At 52.6% G+C, this 18,194-nt stretch overlaps 1 protein-coding gene across 1 annotated transcript; it reads right to left on the bottom strand.

Annotated features, from left to right (window-relative positions):
• Positions 1-1,875: 1,875 nt before the first annotated feature.
• Positions 1,876-15,665, bottom strand: FAM20C (family with sequence similarity 20, member C). Its single transcript, XM_008592104.1, has 7 exons — positions 15,577-15,665; positions 13,751-13,866; positions 5,960-6,140; positions 5,158-5,267; positions 4,807-4,888; positions 3,792-3,851; positions 1,876-2,945 (listed from the first exon to the last, which is right to left on the bottom strand). Exons 2-7 carry the CDS (start codon positions 13,824-13,826, stop codon positions 2,696-2,698), a joined length of 759 nt encoding a protein of 252 aa, XP_008590326.1. The 5' UTR covers positions 13,827-13,866; positions 15,577-15,665; the 3' UTR covers positions 1,876-2,695.
• Positions 15,666-18,194: the final 2,529 nt, after the last annotated feature.

Below are 18,194 nucleotides of genomic sequence, written 5' to 3'. Positions count from 1 at the left end.
AGGGCCCTGTCTCCAAACAAAGACACATTGGGGGCATTTTAAGAGGTCCATGACAACTTCCCTCACCACCCTGTATAAAATGTCCACCTCGATTACTTTCTATCCCTTTGCCATCCTTACTGCTGCTGCGTGCGACGGTCTTGTTTGTGATTTATTTACGTGTCTGCTTTACTGCTCTGCAAGCCAGTGGTGATGGGTCCCCACTGGACCCCACCCTGGCACTCAGCACGTGCCCAGCAAGTCTTTGTTGAACAGATATGCAAGTGAGTGGAGAGCCCTGGAAGGTGGGCAGGCAGTAGTGAGTGCCCCTTCAATTTTTTGCAACTCCTGGGCTATGTAGCCCTGGGCAGGTGACAGCCAGTATTCCAGCCTGAGGCTGCCACACATTTTCTCTATTCTCCCTGTGGGCAGGCTGGAGGTGGGAGCTCGGGTGTCCTTTGGAGGTGAGGCTGCTGTGTTCCCTGGCCAGAAGCAGCCATCATGGCTCTCAGACATAGCTCCTGCCCCTGCCTCCCAGTGGTGAAGACAGAGCTGACCCCCAAGGCCCGTCCCCCCCACCTGCAGCCTCCTCCCACTGGGAGCCCACAAAAGGCAGGGGGACCAGGAGTTGAGGGGCTAACAAAGACCCTCGGCTGGGAGAAAACGATGAGAGAGGCCAGAGCCACTGCAAGAGGAGGTGAGAGGAGCTGACCCCAGGCACATTGTGGAGCTGGAGGTCTTGTGACTCGGTGGAAAGGAAGCCAGATGACTCAGCTGCGCGAGCTGCTGGGTGACTGTTGGATCTTACGCTGAGACAGGAAGAAGGGGGTGGGGGCAGGCTTTCGGGGGTCCACTTTATCACATCACCCTAGTTACTTCTTTGAGGATTCATCATAGTCTGAAGTTCCCCAGTCAGTCTGGCTGTGCAGGAGCATGTCTTATCCTGAGCTCAGCCCCAGTCAATTTGGGGACTCAGGTGGGGACTCTACATTCCTTCCAGGCTCATGGGGCTTCTTGGCTTCACCGGTCCAGAAACCAAAACTGACTTATAGGCTGAGTGACCTCCTCTCTCTGAGCCTCAGTTTCCCCACTTGTAAAACAAAAAAAATAAAATCAGTCTTGCAATTTTGCTTTACAGACCAATAACGATTTATATCGACTGCTTTGCAGGGGGCCTGGCACACACAAAACATTGCTCACTGCAGCTGTGTGTCCTCGGGAGCTGATGGGATGAGAGGGAGCCAGTGGGGAAACCCCGATTAAGAGGTGGAGGCCACGACCTTTGGGGCTGTGACTTCCTTCCAGCCCCTCTGCTCCCAGGGACTCTTGAGCTTCAAGAACACTGAGGTTTGTGGTGAGCCCTCAGCCAAAAAGTTCTCCTCAGCCCTGCTCCCTCCAGGGCTCTGCCCTTCTCTGTGCCCAGCACGGCCCCAGCTGGTGACTTGTTGGAAGGAGCCTGGGAGCTTCCAGGCAGGGCTCACTGGGGGGGGTTCAGGCCCCGTGGCCAGCAGTGGAAAGGGGCCAGCCCCAGCTCAGAGTAGCACCTGTGCCAGTGGCTCCTGGATACCGTCCTCTGGGGCTGCTGTGGCTTTGGGGATCTCATCCAGTCCTCTAAGATCTGGTCTCACCAGGAGCGGGACAGATGCTGCCCGCTCCTCCCCCCATGCCTTCCCCTTGCCTTTGGAGAGCTTGGGCCTCACCCAGGCCTGTTTATCCAGGGGCTTGGCAGGCAGCGCTCCACGGTCCCAGCAGTCTCGGGCTGCCTGCCACCCTGGAGCACCACAAAAGCCAGGGGCCTCGGCCGTGCCCAGTTCCAGGACTTGCTTTTCTGGAGGGTGGTGGGCAGGTGCCAAGAACCAGGGTGTGAGGGCCCCCACCCCAGTGAGGCCGCCAATGCACATTTGCTGTATCTTTATTGCACTTTTACCACATTGCAAACGATTCCACAGAGGCTGCAAAGGTGAACCTACTGCCGCGGTGCACAGCAGACCCTGTGTGGTGTATTTACATCAGCTGTCCAAAGGGAGAGGACAAGCAGAGCCCACTGCTGCCAGGGAACGTCCCGGGCTGCTGCTGCCTGCGACGATAAGACCAATAGTCACTTACATCACTCTGAAACCCACTTTTAAGTATCCATCTGCGACACATGGCCATGATGTCCAGCGGGAGCCTCCTCCCACCGTGAGACGAGACCCTCCAGCCTTCTAGTGCAAAGGCCCCGGGAAGGAGGAGAAAAAAGTTTTTATTTTAAATTAGGTCCAGAGTGTGAGAGCCCTTAACGGGTGAATTTGGCCAAGTAGGAGCCCCACAGAGCCAGCGGGGAGGACAGTCCTTGTATTAATTTGGTAGGTGATCTGTGGTCTGTATATATGTCTCTCTATTTATATACATATACACCATATATAAATACAAAATAGCAAATAAAGGCTTCCTTTCCCTACAAAAAGGATGGAATGCCTCTGCCGCTGGCCGCCTCTGTCTGTGAGCACAGACAGCACCTTCCTTCCTTTTTCTGGTCTCAAAAACTAACAAAAAGTGTCCTGTTAGACCTGCTGCAGACCTACCTCACCCTCCCCAGGGCCACAGTTCACCGACTGGGGGATGGTCCCATCCTGTCTCTGAATTCACTGAATTCACGATGTGGCACATGTGTGGTCGCTGTGAGGCTGTCTCCCTCCTCTTTCCTCAACGGGCACAGCGGGCAGCTGGCAGGTCACTACCTCTCGGGGGAGGCTCTGTGTTCAGTGTCCAGGTCATCTTCCACCACACTGTGGACGCCGTCCTTCTCGATGCAGTCCCGGACGGCCTGCAGCACAATGCGCAGCCGCCGGTCCAGGGCTTCCAGGTGCAGCCGGTACAGGACAGGTGCCACCTTATCCCTCTGCAGAGACTCTGCCATCAACAGGCTCAGCTTGTACTCCTCCTTGGCCAGGAGCTGCAGCCGCAGGTAGGTGGACTTCCTGATCCTGGAGGGGAGAGAGGAGATGCCTGGCCATCGGAAACCAGGGGCAGGGCAGCATTGTGGCTGCTGAGAGAGAGAGGGACAGAGAGAGAGAAACAGAGAGAGGGAAAAAGAGAGAGAGAGAGGAAAGAGACAGACAGACAGACATACAGACACAGAGAGGAGCCCAAAATCAAGTGCCTCATCAGTTGCTGAGCCATGTGACTGCTCAGGCCCCTGCCTCTCATCTGCATGAGGGATGCAGGTGCTGCCTTGCAGGGATGGGGTGCACATGTAACACCCCAGCAGTGCCCAGCAGGCATTCTGTGTGCCCAAGGCAGACACAGGGTGAGGACGACATCCTGCCACCTGGAAGACCATCCCCAGGTAGGCGCAGCATGTCTGTCTGGGCAGGCGGACACTGAGAAGTCTCTTTAGAGAAGTACAAACTGTTTGCACCACAGGCCTGTGTTCCCAACTGTAACAGGAGGGGAACCGGATAGGATAGCCCCATCTGAAGTGGCAGGGGGCAAAGCCTGGCAGCCACTGCCAACAGAGCAGGACCTTTGTGTCAAGCCAGTAATCTGTTCTAGGCCCCAGTGTCTTCATCTGGAAAATGGTCAGACATGGTTGTCACGAGCTTTGGGACCCTGCAGCTTGAGCTGGACAAGCATCAGGGTGGTGGACGAGGTGGGGCACATGAGCTGCTGTGCAGTGGGGTGAGGGTGTGTAGGATTCGGGGCTGTGGACACCTGCCTTCTCTGGTGTTACAGCCGGGGAGGGGGGTGTGAAGACTCTGGCCTAATCTGCCAGGGGCTCGCTGGTGGGGAGTGGGGTGGGGATGGAGCCAGGCTCCCGGTGGAAGCCGTACCTGCAGCACTGCTGTAAGGGCACCAGAATGGAGAGCTCATCGTGTGAGTATTTCCCAAACCTGCCAGGAGGAAAGTGGAATCGTCAAAGGGGCCACCTGTAGAAGGTGGCTAATGGGCTGCTGGACTTCAAGAGCTGCAGTGCTGGGCAGTGTGGCCTGGACAGTCCCCAGCACCCTGGGCAGTGTGGCCTGGCTCCTGCCTGTCCTCAGCACCCCAGGCAGTGTGGCTGGCCTCTGCCTGTCCCCAGCCCTAGATGTGGGGTCCTGGCCACTCGCCTGGGCTGAGGCACACCAATGACGGGTTCTGGGCAGCTGGGTCGAGATGGCACGAGGGAGGGTCATCACGGTTTAGCCACTGTAGCATCTTTTACACGGGGTACAGGTGATCCACGTGCATAAAGTATTTGAGTGTCCAAAGTGGATCCCTCTAAGTCATCTTTCATCTTTTTGGAATGGACATTCTCCTGCCTGAATTACTCACTTCCCTGCCTTATTAATCAGGGGTCACCCTCTCCTGGTGACCAGGGTCTCATGACACAGTCCAGAACTGCCCAGTTTAGGTCAGCGGTGGCTGTAGGCTGGGGCAGCGAGGACTGTCTGTCCTGACTAGCCAGCTCCAGGCCCCGAGTGGGGGTCGAGGACCCAGGTGCTCACCATAGCCCTGCTATTGTTGGCCAGCAGCCCCTTTGAGCCTCAGTTTCCCCAGGGTAACGCAGGGCCTAACAGGATGCACTGCACAGGGTTACTGTGAGAATTTGGTGATATAACGTCCGTCATAAACCAAGCACACTGTAGGGGCTCCGCTCCCGGGCAGCCCTCCCTTCCTGCCACGGGTGCCCTGTTGTGCCCCCAACTGGAGACCTGGGACAGCACCCTGCATCTCCCACAGGGATAGGCCTTTGGGGACATCCATGTCCCTTCCCACCGAGGGCCTGTTTCCTCCTGGGTCTGGGCTGGGCTCCAGCGAGGCGGGCGAGGAGACGGCCAGCCTTTCATGAGGTCTGAACAGGCTCACCCTCTCCCGTTGTCTAAGTGGATAATAAACGTTTCATTCCCAAACTTCTCAAAAGTCTCATAGTGGTGGCGGTCCATGTTTCCTGTGGAGAAAACAAAAATAGTCGCAGCTTGCCGGAAGCCCAGCTGTGTCTTCCAGGGGCCCTCTGCTCTCCGCAGGGGGCATCTTTCTTCCCTCCCAAAGTATGACCTCTGGTCCATGATAACAAAGTGAAAGCAGAACTCCAGCCCCTCCTGCAGCCCTAGGGCCACGGCAGGGTCACGTCAGGCAGTGTTCCCACTGCAGACCTCCAGGCTTTGTCCTGCCAATGCAGGGACCCTGCATTCCGAGTGCTCAGCCCACCAGACGTACCCATGAGGAAGTCGAAAATTGTCATGTCCATGATGTCCAGAACACGGTGGCCGCTATCATAGGGCGGTGTCTGCTTCACCTCCTCACAGTAGTCGGGGTCCACTTCCCACCTGCAGAGGAGCCCACGTGAGATGGGCCAGGCCCCTCAATATGAACAGGGTGGCCCAAACCAAATTCTGGGGGTGCCCAACTCAGTACACTGTGGAGGCAATGGACTGACACTGCAGTTGGAGAACAAAGTGTCTGCAAAGGGACGTGTGCCAGCAGGTGGCTACGAGGCTGCATTAACAGGAGTATAAGGTTGGGAGGTGATCAGGCCATGGTGCCCACCCTGGACTGACCATGCCTGGAAGTGACCATCAGCTCTGGCACCATGCTTTTTGGAGGTCACTGTTAAAAAATGGGGGCTGGGTGCCAAGGTCACAAGGATGTCTTAGTGGCTGCAAGAACAGGAGATGTTCTTCCTCTGCATGAGCAGAAAACCAAGCTCTGAGACATGGTATTTTGAAGGACCCCAGCGGGAGGCCAGCACCACTGGGGTGGGATAGGATGGGATGCCTCTAATTCTCAGAGTAAGGATGCTGTTTAATCATGAAGTGGTCATCTCACAGGCAGCCTGGATTTATGCCCCTTCTCTGCCACCCCTTCCCACATGTGGCCATTGACAATCTGATATCCCTCCCAGGCCCAGTTTTCTCAGCTGCAAGATGGGTAAAAGCTGTTCCTCCCAAGTCCCTGTAAAAGGGGCGGGTGCCAGCTGCGCCCAGGGTCTGCCCGGAGCCACTGGCATGCCTGCACTCACTCTGCCTTCTTGCGCTTGTGGTAGGAGCGCCGCCAGGGGTTCCGCCATGTCTTCCTCTTGGCCAGGGACAGGTCTGGCAGGAAGGCCGCCAGCGACCCCTCTATCTGGTCCGGCTTACCACACAGGGCATGCTCGGTGGAGCAGTAGTAGGAGCACTCTCCGTAGAAGCAGATGTTGTTGGCTGATGGGAGAGGGACAGACCGCTGGTTACCTGGAGCCACTCAGGGCCACATCCTCAGTGCAGCCCCTCCCCAGGATTTCTGTCCTGGGCCAGGCCCGACTGCACGTGCCATCCCATGGCCCTCCCAGGGCTGTGCCGGGCTTCTGCCTGGTGCTTCCCACGGACAGGACTCACCCACAATTCTCATATCGATCTCAGCAACCACCTCCACCCCCACCTTACAGAAAACAGAGCCCCACAGAGATGACTCTCAGAGTAACACAGCTGTTGGGGTAAGAGCTGGGACCTGAACGCAACTTCTTTCCACTCACCCTCAAAATTAAGGGACTGGAGTCTATGGAAATTCTAGAGTCAACATTCAATAGCTTAAAAAATGCATTTATATACTGTGAATGAAGTGAATACTCCTCCCAGAACGGTAGGAGATTTTTGCAAATCACTTCTAAGGATCTAGTATTCAGGATATATAAAGAATGCTTACAACTCAATAATAAAAAGATACATAACCCAATGAATAAACGGGCAGAGGACTTGTATGGACATTTCCCTGCAGAAGATATACAAATGGCCAACAAGCTCATGAAAAGATGCTCAATATCATTAGTCATCAGGGAAATGAAAATCAAATCCACAATGAGGTACCACCTCACACCCACTAGGATGGTTTTGATCAAAAGACTAGGTAATGGGCCGGCCCGGTGGTGCACTGCTACAGTGCGCCGCTTGGGAAGCGCGGCGGCGCTCCCGCCGAGTGTTCGGATCCCACATACAGACTGGTTCCCGCTCACTGGCTGAGCGAGGTGCGGGTGCGACACCGAGGGTTGCGATCCCGTTGCCGGTCCCGGTCCGGTACGGGTGCGACACTGAAGGTTGCGATCTGTTGCCGGACACGAAAAAAGACAAAAAAAAAAAAAAAAAAAAAGACTAGGTAATAACAAGGGTCGGCAAGGATGTGGAGAAACTGGAACCCTCGTGCACTGCTGGTGGGAATGTAAATGGTGCCACTGCTGTGGACAACAGTCTGGCAGCTCCTCCAATGGATAAACAGAGTTACGATGTGACCCAGCAATTCCACTCCTAGGTGTATACCTAAGAGAAATGAAAACACAGGTCCACACAAAAACTTATACGTGAATGCTCACAGCAGCACTATTCACAATAGCCAAAAAATAAAAACAACCCAAATGTCCATCAACTCATGAATGGAAAAACATAATTCGACTACCCACATGGTGGAATATTATTCAACCATAAAAAGGAATGCAGCACTGACCCATGCTACGACATGGATAAACCTTGAAAACATTTTGCTAAGTGAAAGAAGCCAGACAGAAAAGGACACATATTGTAGAATAAATCCACAGAGACAGAAAGTAGATGCGTGGTTGCAGGGGCTGGGGGTGGTGGGGAGATGTGGAGTGACTGCTGACAGGTACAGGATTCTTCTTGGAGTGATGAAAATATTCTAGATTTAGACAGTGGTGATGGTTGCACAACACTGCAAATATTCTGAAAACCACTAAACTATACACTTTAAAATGGTGAATTTTATGGTACATGAATTATATCTCAATAAAAAAGAATAATTTTAAAAACGCATGCCCCTTGCTGCCCAGGCCAGTTAGCAGCTGTGGTTCGCTGCTTTCCTGCTAGAAGCCCTGGCGGTTATCTCATGCTAATCAGAGGCCCGACAGACAGTTCTATTCACGTATTTATTTGCTGGCTTAATCTATGCTTTCACACTTTAATTTGTTGGGTGGAGAAACCCTTAAAAGCCTGGGGTTGTAGAACTATGGTAAGTAAACGCCTCTGGTCTTCAGTGAATCACGCCTCACTCACAAGCTCCCTCCAGCTAGTGCAGGCGGCCAATGCCCCAGACACACGGTTTCCTCCCTGAAGCAATACACTAAGGCTGAGCCACTCCCAGCATCTCTCCAGGGCTCTGGGAGCCTCCAGGCCACAGGGCAGGCTCCCGGTAGGAACAGAATGCAGGCTCGGAAGGTCACTTGTAAGCCACACAGGGTCGCAGGGTTGCAACGACTCGGAGAGGGAGGAGGCAGGTGAGCAAGCTGAGGTTGAGAGGGGAGGGCAGCCACTGCCTGGCCGACCCTGGGCCCCCGGCACACCCCTCAGGCACCCAGCAAGTCCTCGCCAGCTCCCGATGACCCTGTCATCTGCCTGTCCCCTCCCTTCCCCCGCCTCATCACCCAGAGCCGGCGTTGGGTAATTGCTGTAAGAATGATCGAGGGAAGATCAGCCTGTGATCTCGTCTGTGTGTCTACAGCTTAATCAGCAGTCCACAGTCGGACAATGCAGCCTCCACCGGGCAATGGCTCCATTTTCAGGAGGAAAATCTGTATCTGATCTCTCATTGGCTGGAGCCATCAAATCCATCCACTGTAATAGCCTCCCTGTGCTCGCCTAAAGCTGGTTTTAGATGGTATCAATGTTAAAAGAGAAAGGTATTTCACCGGCCCACAGCTTGTTCCTCATCAGAGATCCAAGTTCAGTTTTTAAAGGGACATCTAGGGTGGGATTAGGAGGAGGCTCTTTCCAGCTGTGTGACCTCAGATGAGGGGCTGCACCTCTCTGTTCCCAGTTCCCTCACCTGTGTTGTGGGGGGTCACAGCGGCGCCTGCTTCCTGGGCTGAGCATTAAAGAAGGTAATCCACGTGAAGGCCCCAGGTAAGTGGCCGGTCAAGCTGAGAAGCCATTATGAAGATTGCTTGGAGAGGGGTGGGCTTTTGGGGAGGAAAGAGCATGAGTCCTTTTCATCTTAGCAATAACAATAAAGACAGACAGCTGGGAGAAGGCCAGGGTCCCAGTTGAGCCCAAGAGAGAAGCTGCTTCAAATGCCCAGGACCACTCCTCCAATCACCTGAAAATGGGCCCACCGTTAGCTCCCGCCAAGGGCAGGGGGGCCGGCAAACGCATGGCTTTCTGCTAGGACCAAGAAGGTCTCTTCACCTGTGTGGCCTGAAGGCCTATGATCAGTCCTAGCAGGAAGATGAGTCTCTCAAGGAGGGTATGTCCGAGGCCTTTCTTGCCCACCCTGGACAGCTCCAAATGTGGGTGGCTGCAAACGCCAGTGACCATGACATTCTTCAGGGATGGTGGCTCTGGCCATTGGCAGAGGACCCACAGTTGGAAACCTCTCTCTTCCTCAATGTGCATTTAAACTGGACACTGTGTGGACAGAGTCCTGATGACTCCCTAGCCAAACCTAGGCCAACGTGGCAGGAAAAACTGTCAACTTAATGAAGCACAAAACCAACCTATGCTGAGTGGGGGCTGAGGGGCTGGGAGGGGTGGGGGCCTTCGGGAGCTGCTCACGACCTGTGTCTCATCACAGGATGGAGTTTGGATAGATGCCTTCACCTTGCAGAAACTCACAGAGCTGTGCAGGACAACCTGTGCACCTTTTAGGATGTTTGCAACATTTCGATAGATATTTACAGAAAAAGTGAAGAAGCATGTTCCTTGAGTGTTTGGAGCTGAGAAGACTTGGCCTCTGACCCCCGCCCTGCCTCTAGGCAGCTTCGTGGCCTTGGGGCACTTAACTGCCCTCTCTGAACGTGACTTCCACAATCCCTACATGGCACAGGAGGCTGGGAGCTATGGCACGAGGCTCAGAGGGCTCCAACTGGCCCTTGTTTCTCCTTCTCTCCCAGATTGCCCATCTTCCTGCTAACTGCTGGCGCTGAGCTGGGACGACTGGAGGTTCACCCCCTCCTCTGCTTCCTCCCATCTGCTCCTGGTTATCCCGCTGGCCGGATAGATTCTTCCCTTTTCTGAGTGACCCCAGAGGAGGGTTCCTGAGGCAGAAGGGATGTCTGCAGTGTCCTCTAGCAGAGCATCTATGGCAATTTGGCATTAGATGAGTCCAGAAGAGCAAGCAAAGCAAAAACGACACAAATCTGAACAGATTTGGTTTTCTAAAATGAGATCAAAGCTGGCTCCCGAGGCCCTGCTGTGTCAGAGAAAACCAAACAGTCCCAAAGGCTTTCAGAAGAAATCTGGCTGACAGGGCAGTCAGGGTGAAGGTGGCTGTGTCCAGAAGTGACTGGCAGAGCTAGCCTGGCAGCCCGGTCTCCTGTGGAGATGTTCAAGGACAACTGGCATCCAGGCACGTGTGAGCCAACGTTGGGGCACTGGGGGAGGGGCTCAGACAGTCAAGGGAGGTGCTCAGGACTTCACGGGAGCCATTGATAAACCTTCACTGGCCTGGAAACGTAATCAAGGGCTAGAAACTGGGAGCAGGAGGTTGAGCCATCAGGACCGACTAATCAGAGTGACAGCTCTGGTCAGATGTGAGAAGAGATTCCAGCGATGACCTTCCGAGTGGTGGTTATAAGTGGCTTTACTGTCAGGAGCTCACGGAAGGCACCAGGTGACCGACAGCTCCCTACCTGCAGAGGTCAGGGAGGAATTCCAAAACGTCAACCAGAATGGGAGGTGGAAGTGTCTTAACTTATCTGCTTAGACTAATAATTAACTCAGTCTTTTGTTTGTAAAAACAAAAGCCAGCAAAAAGACTCCACAACCCTTTACTAGCACAAAATGTACCTGAAAACACCAGTGCTAAAAATTGTGGAACATGGATGGTGTCAGTGGCTTCTTCCTTGAGATCCCAAAGCCAAACGCCTGTGCCCTCATGAACAACTTGTTTGTCAGCAGGGCTGCCCGCGAGGCCCCTTTGTGCTGGAGCAAGTAGAATTCAGTGTAGAAACTTCTTGATTTGCTTCCCTTTCCTGAGTTTTCAAACCCCAGTTCCTCCGCTTCATTTTGGGCAAGTCACTTAACTGCACCTGCACAATGCCCCTCAATGCCCCGTGAACGGATAAAAACAAAGTGCAGAACTCCACCCAGGGGAACCACGCTCCGCTGTAAGGAGAAACCAACTGCAGACACATGCAATTACGTGGGTGAACCTAAAAATTATGATGTTGAGTCATAGAAGCCAAACAAAAGAGTACATTCTGGGTGCCTTCACGTGTACAAGATTGTAGAAAAAGTAAACCAATCCACAAGACAGAAAGCAGATACAACACTGTCGAGGGAGGAGATGGGAAGGGGCTGGAGCAGACTTGGGGGTGGATGAGTCCACGCTTTCCACTGGGGCGAGGCTTTGCAGGTTTCACGTTACAGGTGCATACATACACTTTATATATAATGTACCAAACTTACCAAACATTACACATTTTAAATGTGTGCTATTTGTTGTATGTCCATCATATCTCAATAAAACTTTAAGAACAGTGATGAAGACACAATCCACCCCTGCCAGCTGGTCCTTAGAATTCAATGAGAAATCACTCAGCAAGCTCTCCGGCCGCTCTTCCTGTGCTCCTGCCGCCTGGGATCCTTCCCAGCTTGGGCAGAGTGGTTTCCAATGGACATGTGCTGGTGGGAATGTGAAGGTCCTGTCCTTGTCCCCATGGGGTGGGGCTTCCCGACAGGACTCTCCCTCCCTGTTCACATCCGGCTGGCCAGAACTGGATCTGTCTGATGGATCTGGGGGAGTTGCTGGCCCTGGGTCCACCTGCTCAGGGTGCTTGGTACTGCCCTGCCCACATCTGGACGCTGAGCAGGTAAAAGGGGCATTTTGACCCCTCCCTGCCTGGCCCTGTGACCTCTTTCAGTCAGTGCTGAATTGAGATCCTCAGAAATTAGGCCTGGTCTGAAATGTAAAGCATCAAGTCTATGCTGGAAGAATGTTAGCAATTGCTGAACTGAGCAGTGTGCACCTGTGCATGGGGGAATGTTATTCTCTTCGCTTTTTTTTTTTTTTTTTTTTTTCTTTTTTTTTTTTTTTTTATGACCGGCAACGGGATCGCACCACGCTCAGCCAGTGAGCGGGAACCAGTCTCCACATGGGATCCAAACCCTCGGCGGGAGCGCCGCCGCACTCCCAAGCGGCGCACTCTCCAGTGCGCCACCAGGCCGGCCCTCTCTTCGCTTTTTGAAACTTTGAAATATATCACTATGAACGCTGCAATAAAAATTGTAAGAAGAAATGGATATGAAGTAGCCAAGCATCCAAGCACAGCCTGGGTGGCAGCTTGGGGATGGTGGTGGCATGGGCTGGGCACAGCCAGACTGTGAGGTGTTCAGACACTATGAGCAGTGGCTGGACGCTGGAGGAGCTGGGATGTGAGGTTGTGGGGAGGGCATCAGGGCTGACCTCCAATCCACCAGGGGCTGAGGAGAGAAGGAGCTCAGATGCACCTGTGGGATCCCAGGAGGAAGCCCTGGAAGCCCCGCTTGGGGAGGTGGAGTTTAGCCCTTCAAAAAGAAGGACCTTTACAGCTCAGCCTGCCCACACAGGGACTGAGTTATCTGTGAGGGCATGCACGCTGCGGCTGTGGGTCCTGCTCAGGTGGGGCTGACCGAGAAGCCCTCAAAGACCCTCCAAACATATGGGCTCTTATCCCGCCTCTTGATTTCTGGTCATGTGAGTCCAGGCACGTTCTTCCCTGCCTTTTGGGGGGATTTCTGTCCTACTTTTATCTTATGAAAGGGCTCTGAGAGGAAGAAACCATACGAGGATCGCAGTGAACACTGAATGCAATAATAGAGCTTAATTAGATTCTGCATTTACGAATGCAGTTGAGAAAAAATGCAGAGTATACTGATCTGAAACATCTACAAGAAACGGGCTTTTAGGCTGAGCTTTTGTGTGCCAGCAAATCTGAAGACACAGCTAATCAAGGGCCTTAATTGGATTTTATCTGCCTGCACTAAACAGACACAGGTAGAGTGTGGCTGAGGCATTCCTGTAGCGTGAGCCGCACCAATCAAGAGTATCTTTCCCAGTGTGTGGAGTGTGTAGAGTCCCCCCAGTGACTGCCTGGTCACTTCATTCCTCTGCCCAGCATCGCGGGAACCACTCAAGCACCTTTAATGGAATGTAAGTGACAAAAGTCCTGGGGACGTGGGAGGACTTCACCAGAGCTCAGGACAAGTGATCAGGGATGGACCAGTCAGCAGAGCCTCAAGTGCCAGGTTGAAAGCAACCTGGGGCAGATGATTAAGCAGAATATCATTTGTGTTTATGTGCACACATAAGATGTAAGATGTAAAGTCTTGAATATTTTTATAAACTTCAGCACCTCGGTAGATATATCTATTTCCACCCAATATGCAGGGCATCCTGTGCCAATCCTCCAGGGACACCAGGGATGGGTGAAGCTGCTGCTCTGGTCCCTGTCACTATATGAGGGTCCTGCTGGGGTATTTTTTAAATCTGGAGAGGAATCTAGAGAACAGAGGTCACCCCTGGTGGGGCTACCTGGAGATGACATCCTGGAGAAGCTGGGAGTTTCCAAAAGTGAGTTCATTTTGCCTTTTAAAATAAACAAAATGGTAAAAATAACCTCTATGCCCAGCAAAGAGGATTAATTCAATAATGCTGGGACAACCATTTCTGGCCACCCTTTCAGCCTGCAGGACAGATCGACACGCACAGATGTGGAGGGCCCACGGCACGTCCGAAAGTGGAAACAGCAGGTGGAAGAATGTCATTCCACAGCAACTTCTCTTTTATGAGAGAGGAACCAAGCTCACGGTCACCGAGTGTGCACGTGACGGTGGCCCCTGTGCAAGCCTACCTGGAGAGATGAAGAAGGTTCTCCACAGCTTCTTGTCTCGAGTGACGTCCCGGATTTCCTTGGTCATGTTGACCATCCTGCCAGCCACCGGAGGCACTCGGCGGAAGTCCAGGATCCTGGCAAGAAAGGGGCAGGAAAGGAGGCCTCACTCTCCACGGCCCCTCCTGGCAGCTCCCAACAGCCAGCCCGAGTGAAGCACAGTTCTCTGCCTTTGTGGAAACCAACCCTGGGGGCTCAACCTGGGACTGGCAGTAACGGGGGCAGAAGTGGACCCAGAGGACTGAGGCTGACGACGCTTCATTGACTGGCATCGGCCTTGCCAAGTGCCTCAAGAATTTAAACATGCCCTCATTCCAGGGCTAAACTTAAACTGAAATTGAATTAAATTGGCCACTTCTAATGGCACTCTTTCTGAGCTGTGCTGTGTGTGTTGCGCTTGCTTAATTAAGTGGAGAATGCTGGAGGTGACCATTCTCTGATGATACAGGATGTCTCCATGGGCCTGCACCGTTGTTGTGAAGGGACAGTGGTGTCCACCATCGACCCAAGCCCCAGGCCCAACGGGAGGGGCTGCAGAGCCCCCGCCACCCCCTCCCCACCCCATCGACAAGCACCCGAGCAAAGGGATCCTGCATTTCCTAATAAGTGATGGTAGCTTCATGGCTTTAAGGGATTTCTGTAGTCACCACGTAAGATTTTTTTTTTTTTTAAAAAGGGGGGGGGCTTTCAAACGAATATGCACATGAATCACCCAGGATCTTGTTAAAATGCAGATTTGGCCGGTGCATCTAGGTGGAGCCCAGGACTCTGCATTCTAACCAGCCAGGGCACAGGAGAGGATGCCAATGTGGCCAGCTGCCGCCATGCCCTGGCCAAGACACACTCCAGCCGCGGCCCCATGGGGCAGGCTGGGGAGAGTCCAGAGGACCAAGGGTGGGTGCTTCCTCCCCTCCACTCTGCCTGGGTGGGAGTCTCTCAATCCTCTGGAACCCTCGGAGCTCACCCCAGGGTCAGGCCCATGAAGTGCCCCTCAAAGACACAGATGCTGAGCCCAAGGGGCTGCTGAGGAGCCCAGTTCACAGAGCTACATGTCGGCCATCCTCCCACGTCCCCAGCAGCAAGGGGCCAAGCGGAACCTAAAGAGTGATTCACGCTCTGCTGGGTCAGAGCCATTCCTCAGGAGACAGGTGGCCACACGGGTCTCCCACTCACTCTCACCATGAACGCCACTTCCTCCAGGAAGCCTTCTTTGGTGGCCAAGAGAAGTTCATACCCCATGATCCTTAACACTTAATACTCCTTCCTTCCCTCCCTCCCTTCCCTCTTTTCTTTTTCCTTTATTCCCAACTATACACCTACCTACCACCTGCCCGCAGCTGCTCCTTGTACCTCCCATTTGCCAGGCACTGTGGTAGGTGCTGGGTACGTGGGAGGAGATGCCTTCCTAGATTATAAGAACCATGACAGCAGGGACCATTTCTCTCTGTTAAAGAGGAATGGTTAAGGAATGGGACTCAGGGCAAGTAATTTCTCACAGTGCCTCAGTTTTCTCATCTGTAAAGTGGGGATATGGCAGTACCTACCTATAGGGTATGGTGAGGGCTAAAAGAACTGATATGTATACAGTACTCTGAACAGAGCAGCCACTGGACAAAGAGTAGCTATGAGTGTTGTTTATTGTCACTACTGTGTTCCCAGTGCCCAGAACTCGTCGCAGGTGGTCACTAACGGATCTGGGTAAATGATGGCATGACCGAATGAATGCAGGATTGGGCTGCACCGGCAACAGCTCCTCCTTGGGGAGGACAACAGAAGGAAGGGCTCACCTGTCCAGGTGGAAGGCAGCGATCTCCGCATTGTGCCTCTCGTAGTCGGAGAAATAAAAAAAGTCAGGAGGTGTCTCCTGCTCCCTCGTTTGCCTAGAGAAAGTGGGACAAAAACAGAAAGGGTCTGTCACTGAGAAAACTTGCAGTTTTAGGGTGCATGCCGCAGTGCGCTGGACCCAGCTTGTACCAGCTGTCAAGAGCTGACTTAAATTTCCAAGAACTTTGCTAACTGGTTGTTAAACAGAGTCATCATTAAAAATTAAATTACATAAACTTACAGCTAAATACATTATATTTCTAAAGCAATAAGTACCTAAATCTCATCACTTTGTAATTGTTTTGCTTCATTTTACTATTTCCTCTGTTCCTGAGGTTATATACGAGTCTCGTATCCGCAGGGTGGATGCTGTGCGTTTCTTCCCAACTCCGCACTAGTGACCTCATGTTGGCAGTTTGAAATCAGCCAAGCGGGAGGTATTTACACCATGGAAACTGGCAAACTCTACAAATCAGGCTTTTCCCCCTGGGGAATTGGCTATTAAATATTTATCGGCCCACTACCAGGTCCAAGCCACCAGCCAAACACAGATTCTCAGCAAAGCTGATGTGCAAAAGGCAGCTCTTGCCTCTGGGCCCAGAAACTTGGACTGAGTGTGGGCCATGGAGCAGTGGATGGGAGGGCAGGGCAGGCCCTGGTGGCAGAGGAATTGCCCCTAAATTGGACAAGACACAGACTTCTGTAGGGTGTGGGTTCAGGGGCCAGGGTCAGGCTGATAAACCATCCCTCAAACCTGCCCTTAGTCACCCCATCAGATGCTGGGAAGAGAGGAGGCTGGGAGGCCCTCCCGGGGCCATCTGGGGCCCCCTTTCTGAAGTCTATAAAAGGTGATCTATCTTTCAATGCCACTTCCTTTCCCACCAGGGCAACCTGCCCACCCTGCCTCAGCTCCTTCTGCCCTCTTTCCCATCTCCCAGGCTTGAGTCACCACCATCTGCTCTTTCTCACACTTGTCCCCCGGTCCTCCAGTCTCTTGTCTTTGCTTACACTGTCCCATCTTCCTGGAACATCTTTCCCTTCACATCTCCAAATGGCTAAGTCAGCATTTCCAAGTGTGTGTCCCACGGAACACTAGGCCCTGGACTTCCCAGCACACAAGGCACCATCAGAGAAGTTTGAAGTTGGGTAATAGTGCCTATGGGAGCCCCCTCTGGGGTCTCAGCAGTCCACATTCCCACTGCAAAGGCTCTGACAAGGCCCGCAGCCAGTTCATAGGGCCCACTCCAGTCTGCATTGACTGAGGAACTCATTTTGTTCACAGCATGTTACCTCGCCCTGCACTTTTGAGAACCATTGATTTAAGCTTTAATTGCAAGTCACTTCCAAGCTCCAGCTCAAAGGCAAAATCCACAAAACCTTCTGGAAGTTGCACCAAGGATGAGTGGCTATTCCCCCCATACCCTCCCCAGCCTAGTGAGTGACACGAACACTCTGGAGCAGCAGATATGCTCCGCACCATGAAGTCTGACACAAAGCCTGACCTGGCCCACCGGCGTGCTGCTGCCTCTCCTGCAGTGGCTGTGGCTGGCAGCTGGCCCCTCGCACTTCAGTTTCCCCATGAGAAGTGAGGGGTTTGGGGGTGCTAGGGATGGGGGTTTGATGGAGTTTGGATGTGTTGTCCCCTTCAAAACTCATATGGAAATTTGATCTCCAATGTGGCAGTGTTGGAAACTGATTGAGTCATGGGGGCGGATCCCTCATGAATGGATTAATGCTCTCCCTGGGGGAGGGGTATTAATGAGTGAGTTCTCGCTCTATTAGTTCCCGTGAGAGCTCATTGCTTAAAAAGACCCTGGCACCCCCTCCTCCCTCCCTCCCTCCCTCCCTTTCTCTCTCTCTCTCCCTGTCTTTCCTTCTTTCTGTTGGTCTGTCTTTCTGTCTTACATAAAGTACAGTCATCCCTTGGTAACCGTGGGGGATTGGTTACAGGACCCCAGTGGATACCAAAACCCATGGATGCTCAAGTCCCTGATATAAAATGGTATAGTATTTGCATATAGCCTATTCACGTCCTCCTGTAAACTTTAAATCATCTCTAGATTACTTATAATGCCTAACACAACATAAGTGCTATGTAAAACGTTGCTATACTGCATTGTTTATGGAATAATGACAAAAAAAAGTCCATACATGTTCAGTACAGATGCAATTTTTTCTTCTGAATATTTTCAATCCACAGTTAGCTATCCACAGATGTGGAACCCATGAATACAGAGGTTTGATGGTATGTCTCTGGCTTTCCTCTAGAGAAGGAGGAAAAGGAAGCATTAACTTTATGTTCCTCCAGTTGGGTTATAGTCTGTAAATTAATCCCCTCCACAGGAAGATATTCCCAAATGAACACAGTTACCTTGGAGGAAGCAGGGCTAATTTACCTCCCTATTATGGATACGACTTGGGTGCCATACCCTGAATCTAAGAAACACAAATTGATACTGATGTAAGCTTTTTTTTTTTTTCCTTTTTGTCTTTTTTCGTGACCGGCAATGGATCGCAACCCTCAGTGTCGCACCCGTACCGGACCGGGACCGGCAACGGCAACGGGATCACAACCCTCGGT

The sequence above is a fragment of the Galeopterus variegatus genome, unplaced genomic scaffold, assembly GCF_000696425.1.
Source record: "Galeopterus variegatus unplaced genomic scaffold, G_variegatus-3.0.2 Scaffold7596, whole genome shotgun sequence".
Taxonomy (NCBI): domain Eukaryota; kingdom Metazoa; phylum Chordata; class Mammalia; order Dermoptera; family Cynocephalidae; genus Galeopterus; species Galeopterus variegatus.
The sequence above is the reverse complement of the archived record's forward strand: the minus strand, read 5'-3'. Positions and strand labels throughout refer to the sequence as shown.

Bases quoted from the DNA above. Each gene is read 5' to 3' on its own strand.
- FAM20C (XM_008592104.1), bottom strand. From the start codon at position 13,826: ATGGTCAACATGACCAAGGAAATCCGGGACGTCACTCGAGACAAGAAG. The intron at 5,268-5,959 runs GTGAGTGCAGGC...GCTCCTCTGCAG, and splicing joins CACAAGCGCAAGAAGGCAGA to GTGGGAAGTGGACCCCGACT. The intron at 3,852-4,806 runs GTGAGCCTGTTC...TCCTCCTGGCAG, and splicing joins CACTTAGACAACGGGAGAGG to GTTTGGGAAATACTCACACG.